This window comes from Macaca mulatta, chromosome 3, assembly GCF_049350105.2.
Source record: "Macaca mulatta isolate MMU2019108-1 chromosome 3, T2T-MMU8v2.0, whole genome shotgun sequence".
Taxonomy (NCBI): domain Eukaryota; kingdom Metazoa; phylum Chordata; class Mammalia; order Primates; family Cercopithecidae; genus Macaca; species Macaca mulatta.
The window spans coordinates 99,347,869-99,360,369 of NC_133408.1; the positions used below are offsets into that span (position 1 = coordinate 99,347,869).

General features: G+C 40.1%; 1 protein-coding gene across 10 annotated transcripts in view; it reads left to right on the forward strand.

The window, feature by feature from the left end:
• CPVL (carboxypeptidase vitellogenic like) overlaps nt 1–10,635 on the forward strand; it is a 220,832-nt gene extending 210,197 nt beyond the window's left edge. For all 10 annotated transcript variants that reach the window (XM_028845911.2, XM_015133819.3, XM_077996978.1 and 7 more), the window contains one exon: nt 10,388–10,635. In XM_028845911.2, the coding sequence (XP_028701744.2) occupies nt 10,388–10,425 (38 nt within the window). In that variant the 3' untranslated portion in view covers nt 10,426–10,635. The remainder of the gene's footprint in view (nt 1–10,387) is intronic.
• Nucleotides 10,636–12,501: the final 1,866 nt, after the last annotated feature.

Here is a 12,501-nt window from a genome sequence, read left to right on the forward strand (position 1 = left end):
CTGCAAATTTTTGAAGTTTGGCTCATCTGATTTCTGGCCCCAAAGTTTCAAAGAAGTTTTAGACCTTGTAATTTACGATAGGTGGATGTTCCTTAAGTTCACCTTGGAAAGAAGAAGAATGCCAGCATGTTTCCTCTTTCCCCAGGACAGCCAAAATGTCAGAGAACCAGGAGTCTGAGGGGAAACTGAGGAGAGAGGGCACCGATTTGTAGTGTTTGCCAATTTCCATAGTGTAAATACTCTTACACAGCCAATTTCAAGCTACCAACTTCATACCACTAAACATGGAGTCGGGCAGCAATGTGCACAATTGGCTCTCCTGATCCAGTGACAGGGAGTACCTGCACACTGCTGCTAAAACTGTCTTGCGTTGCTGTTTGCAGGAAGTAAATCTTTAGCAGGTTAGCTGGCTCTTGTTTCCATGGTACACAGAAGATGATGAGTCAGGATCTAAGTCCTTGCAACACTCCTGGCGAGAGCATTTACTGCTGTAACCTCTGCCCCTTCCTCCCCCACTCTTATTCTCTCTTCCAAAAGAAAACTACAAATGTAGATCATAAAGCTAGATATTGAGTAAGTGTAAATAATGAACTGGATTGTGCTTTTTATCCTCTTGTGGATATCAAATATAAAAACTGGACAGGGAAGGAGAGAATGAGGATGGGAAATCTTGATTACTTTTTAATTGCATCAAGTCCTATGTGGTAAAGTGGGTTCCTAAAAGGGAAAAAGATGGAACAGTTTTTTGCCATTCTGCTAAGACAAGTAAGGTCTTGCTTTCCTGGCATTTCTGTGTAGGAAGAAGAGGGTGTTTGGCATTGCATGTGGTGAAAGGGGAGAGGAGATGGAGGGAAAGAATGGGATGGATCATGGCATTGGCAGGGATAAAACACACTGCAGACACAGTTGAGTGCAATGACAGAGGTTCGCTTTCACATTCAAGCTGCTTCATTAATTTAATTGGGGCCTTTTCCAAGGAAAGGGAGGATTCATAAAAGGGAAATCAAAGAAGCCTGGAAAAGAAACATTTCCGCTTCTGAAGACTGTATTATAATCCTTTTTTCTGAAAAAGTAATGAAGTTATATTTATTAGTGTTGTAACTTCTGCTCTTACTCCGCTTCTTAAAGGGAAAAAAAAATATTCTGTTGGTCATAAAAACTCAGATAATAGTAGTAGAGTGACCATTGGTTGAGTCCTGTTATCTTTCTAATACTCTGGCACATGGTACAAACTTAAGACCTATTTGTAAATGGCCCAGGCGCGATGGGTAATCCCAGCACTTTGGGAGGCCGAGGCAGGAGGATCCCTTGAGCCCAGGAGTTTGAGACCAGCCTGAAACCCCGTTTCTACTGAAAATACAAAAACTTAGCCAGATGTAGTAGCATATGCCTGTAGTCCCAGCTACTCGGGAGGCTGAGGCACAAGAATCACTTGAACTCAGCAAGCAGAGGCTGCAGGGAGCCAGGATCACACCACTGCACTCCAGCCTGGGCCACAGAGTGAGACCCTGTCTCAAAAAAAAAAAAAAAGAAAAGAAAAGAAAGACATATTTGTAGACCGGGTGCCCTGCATCATTTTATAGGTATTGTCTCTGAATCCTTACAAAAAGTTAAATATTCATAGAGTGAGCAACCATTCCAGATTGTCTGACCCTTTTTTACTTTTAGCACTCAAAGCCCTATGTTCTCAGAAACCTTTTGGCCCTAGGCACAATGGGACAAGTGGTCACCAAAATTCTTATCCCTATTTTACAAATGAGAAAATAGAGATAGTTCAGTCATTATGCCAAGGTCTCAGAACTGGGCTCAAACCTAGAGCTGCCAAATCCCAAGTCCATGCCATCAGGCCAAATGGCTTCCTACTATCCTGTACTCTGCTTTTAGATTTTCATTAACTATAATGACCAAGGAAAGAGAAAGCTTCAACTTTAATCATTCATCCCAACCTTGCTGAAGGTAACACAGAAATTCTTGGAGTCAGTATAGAGAAAATTTTCCATGACTTTTTTTTTTTTTTTAATAGACACATTCAAAGCACGTCTGACTGATCTGGTGAAGGCTAACAGATTTGACTGAACAGTCTTCACCTCTCAGGTGTTCATTCTGTATCTCTCTAAAAGGAAGGAACGTATTATTTGACCACAAGATTTCTTCTCATTTGAGTACCCTGATTGTCAGAAGTCTGTTTCTCATATCATGCAGTAATGCCTCTTCCACTTACTCTCATCCTTTTATCCGATCTATTATTTGGAAGTCATACTGCCCTCCCCTTTGACCACTATTAACTTGATAATAATAGATTATTTTATCTATCCTTTATGTTTATGTAGAGATTATGACATATATCCTGGTTTAAGAAAGTCAGTTTTGAGTCAATACATTTACCATTGTCCAGATATAAAAGTGTATCTTACAACAGGGGCCCCCAATCTTTGGATCACAGACTGGTACCTGTTTGTGACCTTTTAGGAAGCAGGCCACACAGCAGGAGGTGAGTGCAGGCAAGCATTACTGTCTGAGCTCCACCTCCTGTCAAATCAGTGGCGGCATTAGATTCTCGTAAGAGGAGACCCCTATTGTGAACTGCGCATGTGAAGGATCTAGGTTGTGTGCTCCTCATGAGAATCTAATGCCTGATGATCTGAGGTGAACAGTGCCATCCCCAAACCATCCCCCACTCCCCACCCCTGTGCATAGAAAAACTGTCTCCCACAAAATTGGTCCCTGGTGCCAAAAAGGTTGGAGACTGCTGCCTTACAACACTTTAACTCACTTTACACCATCTTTGTGCAAATACTGTCTTTTGAAAAACTTCTACATAGTTCAAACTCCAGACGACATTATTAATTATTGATACTCCTTACTTCTGTTCACATATGTAAATTCTCAGCTGCTATTCATTCTCCTCTGCATTTTCATATTTCCATTACGGACAATTTTCCTTCTGTCTGAAGAACAGTCTTTCATACTTCTTTTAGTGCAGGTCTGCTAACAAAAACGTTTTCCAGTTTTTTCTTTCCTTGAAAATATCTTTACAAGGTCTTCATTTCTATAGAAGTCCAAGGTTGGCAGATATTTTATTTCAAAACTTTCAAGATATTATTTCACTGCCTTCCAGCTTTCATTGTTTCTGTTCGGTAGTCAGCTTTCTTGCTTCTTTGAAGGTACTGAAAGTACTGTTTCCTTTTCTATGACAGCTTTCAAGATTTTCTCTGTCTTTGGTTTTAGCAAAATACTATTCTGTGTGTATGTCTGTGTGTATGCACATACATATACTATAGTATAATATACTATTACTAATATACTATTATGTGTACTATGATGTAGTTAGTTTGCTTTGTGTTTATTCTATCTAGGATTCATAGAGCTTCTCAAAACTGGCTTGGTAACTTTTGTCAATTTTGGAACATTTTCAGTCAATATCGCTGAATGTTACTATTTATTTCTTTTGCCCCATTTCTTCCTTACTTTTTTTTTTTTTTTTTTTGTATTTTCCATACCTTTATTCTCCATGCTTCATTTTGGATATCCTCTACTGACCTAACTTCCAGTTCATATAGTGTTTCTTCTACCATGCCTAATCTATTGCTAAAACATCGATTGAGTTCTTAATTTCAATGAACAATGAATGAATAACTTTTTAAAGAACTTCCATTTGATTCACTTTTATATATTCTAATTCTCTTGTGAATCATTTTTCTGTACCTAACATCTTGCATATTTTGTTCACAGTTACTTTAAAATGTGTACCTGGTAACTCTAATATCTGGATCACTTGTGGTCTCTGTTATCTTTTTTTCTCCTTAAATTTTAGTCATTTGCTCTTGTTCTTTGTCATGCCTACTAAATTTTATTAAATGTTGAAGAAAATGTACAAAAAATATATGAAGAAAAGTGTTATTTTTCTTCCAAAAGGATTCAATTTTTTCTAGAAGGCAGGCAGAGTAGAGGCATTATCACCTTGATTCAGTCTGGGATTGAGATGATTGATTCAGTGCTTGATTTCAAGGTTTTTGAAGACTAACATGTTTCTGGTTTTTCATTACTTCCAAGGCATTGTCTTTCATGGAACTAATGGAAAGCCTGTAGTGCTTACCAGTGCTGTCCCTCCTTGACAGGCTTTTACAACTCCAATTTTTGTCGTCGTTGTTCTTTCTTTTGGGGTTTTCTTTGTTTTTGTTTTTTGGTCTCTCAAGCACCATAAGACTAATGAGCTTTTCATTCTCTTATCTGCCACTTTTGACTTGGCGTCTTGGTCAGAGAAGCTTTAAAACTGGTGAATTTCCCAAAGGGAAAAGCAGCACAAAATGTTAGGTTATCCTCCTTGTGATTCTCTTTTCTCTATGATCGTGGCCTCTCTCGAGGCTTGGTTGCTCTCTGATACCTCTAAAGAGCTTATTTTCTTTTTAATTCAGCTTATATTGTTTTCTATGGAATGAGGTTGGTTTGATACAAGCTATTGTGTCACAGTCAGAAGCGGAAGTCCTAAATTACAAACAGTATTGTTGCAACTGTTTAAGATGGTGTACACAGGAAACCCCTTGGGGATGCTGTAAAGGAGTACCAAAGGTTTTAACTGCACTAGGAATGTATACCATTATGATGGATCCATGTGGGTCTCCTGAAGCACTTAGAAGCTCCTTTTCTCCTTCTGTTCAATAATAACCATTTGCTACACCGGAAATGCACAGTGGGAGACCTCAAGAATCGTTTCCCTGAGTGCTGTTGAAGCAACTCCCAGCCTTGATCTCTGCTCTGGTTTTTCATTCTTTCAAAAGTGACTTATTGCATTCTTTGTTAGGAAGTGTCTGCTAACAAGCTTTGGCTTGTTTTTTATTCTCATTCCTAAGTTCCTTTTCAATATATTTTTATTTGAATGCTGTTTACTTTATTTCTACTTATAGTTAGCGTCTGAAAGCAAACTAAAATATAAGATTTAGTAAATGTGGAATGGAATAAAAGTAGTGAAAAGAACTTCCATGTAAATCAGAAACCACAACAAGCAAGATTCTCTTGAGGGTATGCATCATTCTATACTGGGAAGCAGAAACAATAAACCAATCCTGCATATTCTGCCTCCCAAACTTGCAGCTCCCATGTGGCTCTTTTCTCTTTCCTGGTGAGTAGCACCACCTTTGCAAACTGGCCCATGTCAGAAGCCTGAAATGCGGGGCATGTGTTGGGGATGGATAGAGAAAGTCTCACTTAATCTTTATATCGGATTAATCACTGATTTTGTTGGTTCCACCTCACCTCTTCTCCTTCCCCTTCTCCCCGTCTCTCCCATGAGCCCACATCCTCTCACCTGATTTGGTAGTCTCCTAATTTGCCTCCTTGTGCCAGTATCACTCCCTTCCAAATTAGCCTCCTCCTTAGACATTAAGTCATTTTTCTACAATGCAAACATAAGCACGTCACTACCCTGCTTAAAACCGTCTAGGATATATCCAGAATAGGCAAGTCTACAGAGACAGAAAGCAGATTAATGGTTGCCAGGGGCTGTTGGGGAGAGGGGAGTGGGAAGTGATTACTGATGTATATGGGTTTCCTTTGGGGTGATGAAAATATTCTGCAACTAGATAGTGTGAATATACTAAATGCTACCAAATTGTACACTTTAAAATGGTTAAAGTGGTAATTTTATGTTAAGTGTATTTTACCACAGTTGCTTTTAAAGCCCGACAGGATAAGGTCCACTCATCCCAGCATGTCACTTGGGGCATCACATGGTCCCGCTAGTGTCTGCCTATTCATCTGTCTCTTCTGTTTCCCTCTATTCCCGCACGAATGGGAGGACACACAGACTGCTGCACGTGCCCGCAGCTTCACGGCCCCTGCATTTCCACGCAGTTTCCTCTGTCTGCGGTGATCCCTTGCTGCATGTGCCCACAGTTTCACGCCCCCCACATTTCCACGCCCCCCTGCATTTCCACGCAGTTTCCTCTATCTGCGGTGATCCCTCCACCCCTACCCTACCCAGCATTCTCCGTCCAGTGATCTCCTTCAAGACCCCCAAGAAGCTTCCCCTGACACATCTACATCAACAAGCCCACTGTGAACTTCCCTCTCTTTTCTGTCATCTAAACAGGCATAACTGGGAAACCTTTACTGGCAGGTCTGTGTTTCTAGTTCCATGGAGAATTATATCGTTTTCTAAAAAATAAAGTGGAATGAAGCTTTAAAGTGTTTGTGTAACCCTGTTGAAATTCATGACACACTTGTGACCCCCTGGAACATCTGGAACACATGAGGTTAGAGGCTGCAGCTATAGTGTGGAGGCACCCAAAATAGACAGCTCTATTCAGGGAGCCCTGAGATTAATCTTGTCACATTTAAATATGTAATTACAGCCCCGCCACATTTTGTTAGTCACCTCTAAAAGCTGCCGAGTGATCTGTATCTTTGATTTGTGAATGCTGAGTGGCTTAACTATAAACGACAAAGTGGTTTATTTTTCCACACTCAAAAATATATTTATTTTTGAAGTTAATATCAGTAAAATGCTATATGTGAATCTGCTTGAGAGAATATGTTTTGTTTGGGAATTTTGTGGCATGTGAAACAACCTTTGTTCCTTAACGAGCTTTCTTTTCCCCCAATCTTAATGACACAATTTACAATGTCATTGGGTCATTACACATGGCAGCTCAGAAATTGGACCAGGGTCAGGTAGGTCACTGAGAGGAAGAGTAAGAACACCTGACCCCTTCAGCTCTCCTTCACCACTTGATAATTATGGACAGGGAAGGTGTGTGTGAGTGTGCATGTGTGTGAATAAATACCAGGAGACTGGATGCCCAGGAAGTGAGGTCATGAGTAGGTATTAAACAGATTTCTACTTGTATTCATGAGTAGGTGTTAATGAAATTACCTTGATGTAAACAGAGAATTCCCTGGTTTGCCACAGAATAGAAAAAATTATCAACAGTAGTTCTCAACAAGTAGATGGAACAACAGCATCAGCATTGCTTTGGAATTGTTAGATATGCAAATTCTTAGGCCCTGTCCTGGACCTTCAGAACTGGAGAGTCTGGAGGTGACGCCTCACAATCTCTTTTAATGAGCGCAGGTATTTTTATGCACGTTCAAGTCAGAGCCATTGCTTTGTTTTTTTTTTGTTTGTTTTTGAGGTGGAGTCTCGCTCTGTCGCACAGGCTGGAGTTTAGTAGTGCTATCTTGGCTCACTGTAACCTCTGACTCCTGGGTTCAAGTGATTCTCCTGCCTCAGCCTCCCCAGTAGTTGGGATTACAGGCATGCATCACCACACCTGGCTAATTTTTTTTTTTTTTTAATTTTTAGTAGAGACGGGGTTTCGCTATCTTGGCCAGGCTGGTTTCAAACTCCTGACTTCAAATGATCCACCCACCTCAGCCTCCCAAAGTGTTGGGATTATAGGCGTGAGCCACTGCATCCAGCCAAGAACCATTGTTTTAAACAACCTTTTTAAACCAAGGGTTTTTTATGAAAATGTAGGAACACCATGTTCTAGGGTAGTTAGGTTCACATAGGCATAGATACATATATATTTATTGATTTATACTTAGAGATGGGATCTCCTTTTGTTGCCCAGGCTGGACTGCAGTGGCTCAGTCAGCTCACTGCAGCCTCAAACTCCTGCACTCAAGCGATCCTCCTGATATAGGCATTTTGATTTTGGATTTTGAATATAGATAAGTGTTGGAAGAATACTGAAAATGACCAATATTTACTGAAGACCATCCCAGGTCGGGCACTGTACTAAATATTCCAGGGACGTTATTCCACTAACTCCTCACACAACTCACAACTACTCTGTGAGGTAATACTTGTTTCCCAATTGTAAAGTAAAGGAACCTGAGGCTCAGTGAGGTTAAGTTCCTTGCCCAAGGTCACACAATGTGCGGTGCCTCTCGCCATGCTCCTGCACTCTGACTTCTGAGCCCGGGCTGTGAAGCACTGTGCTATCCTTTGTTTATCCTTTGTCAGCTGCAGCACTGGTTCTGGGGGCAGGATGACCTTTAGCTCTCGGATATTCAATTTATTGCTGTTCCGGACCATTGCTGCCAAACTCATTTCCAGTTGAAGCAGCTGGGTTTTGTCACACATAGGACTTTGTTAAGTGTCCTCAGCTGAGCTGAAGCCACACAGAAATCACTCATCAGATTCCTGCCAGGGCCAGAGATACAGATGAAAATCTGCAGGAAGAAATGTCTAGCCTGGGATTGCGGGGCGGCAAAAGTTTCCCTCTAGAGTCCTATGAAGGGGTTCTTGTCACACATGTTTACTTTCAGTTTGTGATAAAAAGTGGACATGTTGGGTTTCCAGTTGCAAGCTTGTACACAAATGGTCGATGGGTTTCGCTGTCATTGCAGTGAGGCACACATGACCTTTGATCAACTGCAGCAAAACACAAAAGTTTCACATTTGCATGTGAAAGAGTTAAGTCTGGTCCCACATCTGCAAATGAGATCTGCCTCCCTCACTGTAATATGTGAAATACAAAAATATAGAAAATTATCTGTTTATATCTGCAAGATTTTTTGTTTCATCAATAAACCTCAGAGGGCTATTGAGAGGTGAATAAAAATGTTCCATGACTAAGCTGCGAAGTTCAGTTCAAAGGTAAGGAATGATTGTGTGAGTACTAGGATTTGATTAAAAACACCACACCGGTGTTTGCTTCAGAAGTCAGGGTTCTAGCTAGTTATCTCACTTACAGTTGTGTGACTTGGACAAGCTACTAAATGATTCCAAATAGCTCAGTCATCTCAATGCTCATGTGAATGGTGCTCCCTGCAGTTGTGCAGTGCACAGTTTGTATAGCTGCGAGCTGCAAGGTAAGTATCATCTAATAGTGTTAATCCTACTTACCGCACATCAAGGTTGTAAGATGGAATGTGTTGGGAGGTAGGGGCAGATTTTCAATATAATAAATGCACTATGCAAATATACTTTTTCTGCCTCAGTTTCCTTCAGATTGAGACAAGTAAAAGAACCCAACCTCTTAGGAAGGGCCTTGTGAAAGTGACGTTTAATTGCTGATTGTGATTCAGCAGCTAGAAGTTACTGAAAGTGATGCCCTTTTTGCATATGTTTATTCACTTCGTTCTCTGGTACCTCCTGTGCATTCTCCACATGTGGAACAAGATATCTCAGGCCAGGCTGACCTCTCCTGCATGTAACTTCCCAACCCTCAGTGTCAGTCCTTGCCCTTCTGGCATTGAATCATGACAGCTTCCCGTTTCCCTCTACTTGGAATATTAGCTGATGCTAGAGGCTTAATGAGTACAGAGACCAGTCCCCTTTTGTTGATTTGAACTCGTCATTAGAGATGTTTTAGGAATGCTTTATATCACCCAACAAGGGCTTGAGTTACGTAGGTGTATGCATTTGTCAGAAGTGGTGAGTCTACACTTAAGACTAGTGCATTTCATTGTGTCTTCACTCAAAAGAAGAAAATCTGTAAACACATATTGAACTCTGACGAATAATGTGATGCTGAAGTGTTTGGGGGAAGTGCGCTATGTGCCCACTTTGAGATGTGTCAGAAAGATAAGATGGATTAATGGATGGGTGTGGGATGGAGAGAGGCACCCTTATGTGAGAAAGCAAGTAAAGTGAATGTTCAGGAGAGACTCAAAATCATCACTATATGAATTGTTTTCAAATGTGCTATGTTTTAAAATATTTTATAATCTAATATTAGAAAAAAAAAAAAGAATGTTCTAACTCTATGCTGCTCAAAACATGACTTTCTTTTATTTCAAGTGTCAAGGTTTTTTTTTTTTTAGAGATGGGGTCTCATTCTGTCACCCAGGCTGCAGTGCAGTGCATGTGGCATAATCCTAGCTCACTGCAGCCTCCAACTTCTGGGCTCAGGTCATCCTCCTGCCTCCATCAAGGATGTTTTGGTTTCTTTATTTTTTTTGAGAACCAAAATTTCCGCTTTATTACTGATAAAGGCTAAGATGGAAGGTATGGCTCAGTGTGAGGGACAATTGGGCTGGCTAATTGAAGGGTGGAATTAAGTAGACAATTCACCCCATTGCAGGCAGACCTGACATACCCCAGAAGTAGTGGCCTGGAGGTGGGCCTCACCAGGTAACACCTGCAGCCCAGCACTCCCAACTGTGGGGAGCAGGCAGATCACTCTCAAGAGGAAAAAGACAAGGAATAATTTTCAATTTTTACACTCATGAGAAATGAACACAACTTTGCGTAAAATTAACTAAGTTTTAAAACTTTTCTACCTTAACATGCCTATTATTAAAGCCTATCCAAAGGCATGCTTTGGGAGAGTATGTTCTGTATTTCATGTGAGTTTTAAATAGAGTTTAATCTGAATGAAAACTTTTCATGTATTTAGAATATCCATTTCTCTAAATTTCCGTTCTTTTTCTTTTTAAGGTAATTATTCGAGGTGGAGGACATATTTTACCCTATGACCAGCCTCTGAGAGCTTTTGACATGATTAATCGATTCATTTATGGAAGAGGATGGGATCCTTATGTTGGATAAACTACCTTCCCAAAAGAGAACATCAGAGGTTTTCATTGCTGAAAAGAAAATTGTAAAAACAGAAAATGTCATAGGAATAAGAAAATTATCTTTTCATATCTGCAAGATTTTTTCATCAATAAAAAGTATCCTTGAAACAAGTGAGCTTTTGTTTTTGGGGGGAGATGGTTTATTATAAAATTAACATGAGTACATGAGTAAGATTTACAGGATTTAACTTAAAGGATGAAAGGAATGGATGATGTGACACTGAGACAAGAGGTATAAATGAAAATTTAGGGTCTTGAATAGGAATTTTTAGTTTCTTCTAAGAGTAAGTGAAAAGTGCAGTTGTAACAAACAAAGCTGTAACAGCATCTTTTTCTGCCAATAACGGAAGTTTGGCATGCCATGCATATGAAGGTGTTTGGAAATATTATTGGATAAGAATCACTCAATTATCATCCCAGATAAATGGATGAAGCTATAATCGTTTTGGGGAAAAGATTCTCAAATGTATAAAGTCTTAGAACAAACGAATTCTTTGAAATAAAAATCTTATATATAAAAGTAATGATGAACCAATTCTTGATAAGCAGAGGCTCTTAGGCAGAGAACCAACTTAATCTTTGCCTTTTCGTTTTCTTTTTCCTTCTTTGAGTTTGAGGTGTACACACTTCTCAAAGAGCCTGCAGGCTACAACATTAGTTATAAGAGCCATTTTAATTTGGGCTCCAAATTCTCTACTTCTTTTCCCCAAATAAAGAACAACCTAATTTTGTATCATTGTTAGAATATCAAAAAAATTAAGATAAGCTGGCATCAATATATACCTTTATAAATATACATTCATTAGCAGTTTTCTAACTAAAATATCACATCCTGGCACATCTTTTCGATTTATGCATCATGTGCTCTCATCTCTTTTAAATTCTACAAGATGTGTGGATTTTCCCACATCACTTCCTTCTCATATTAGCCATCTATGAATTGGCTCAGTGGAGAATTAAATTTAAAAAGTCAAAGCCTGTTCTTGCGGCAAATATTTTATGGAGTTTATTCCTTTAATTTCTCATTTTGTGCCTGATTTCATTCAGGTTTGTGATCTTCCTTTTTAAAGTGTTCATTGTACCCATGTCCTAGAAGTCATTAAATCAAATATTGTGATCAAAAGCAGATTTTAATTATTGCAGAGAATAAACTGGGGCAGGGTAGGATGCAAGAAGTTTTCCATGGAGTCCCATCTGCAAGTTAAATTAGCTGTATTTGGTCCCATGTCCCATAACTATGTACTGGAAAGGGCACTGACTGGCTGGGAGACCTAGGTTTAGTTTCATATGGATCACACATGCGCTGGACGTTTTAGGAGAAGTCACTTCACCATACCAGCCTCCCAAATCCAAGGAAGGTAGCCAGAAGAAGAGACTTCTGAGGTTCTTTTGGGTTCACATGTCACTAGGGTAGTACCTATTTACAAGGGTACTATGAGATGACCCAGTCGATCCTCATTATTCAAGAATTCTATGTTTGCAAATGAAGTCTACTTGCTAAAAAATGTATTTGTAACCCCAATATCAATACACTTGCTCTTTTGAGGTCATGTACAGAGTGGCAAAAAATTTCAGTTGCCCAGCATACACATTCCCAGCTGGGGCCAAAGAAGGAGACACTCTGCCTTCTTGTTTCAGCTTTCATACTATAAACAATCGCCTTTTTCTTTGTTTGTTTGTTTGCTTTTTTCTTATTAAGACGGAGTCTCGCTCCGTTGCCCAGGCTGGAGTGCAGTAGTGTGCTCTCGGCTCACTGCAACCTCTGCCTCCTGGATTAAAGCAATTCTCCTGCCTCAGCCTCCCAAGTAGCTGGGATTACAGGTGCACGCCACCAAGCCCAGCTAATTTTTGTATTTTTAGTAGAGATGGGGTTTTGCCATGTTGGTCAGGCCGGTCTTGAACTCCTAATCTCAGGTGATCCTCCCACCTTGGCCTCCCAAAGTGCTGGGATTATAGGCGTGAACCACCACACCC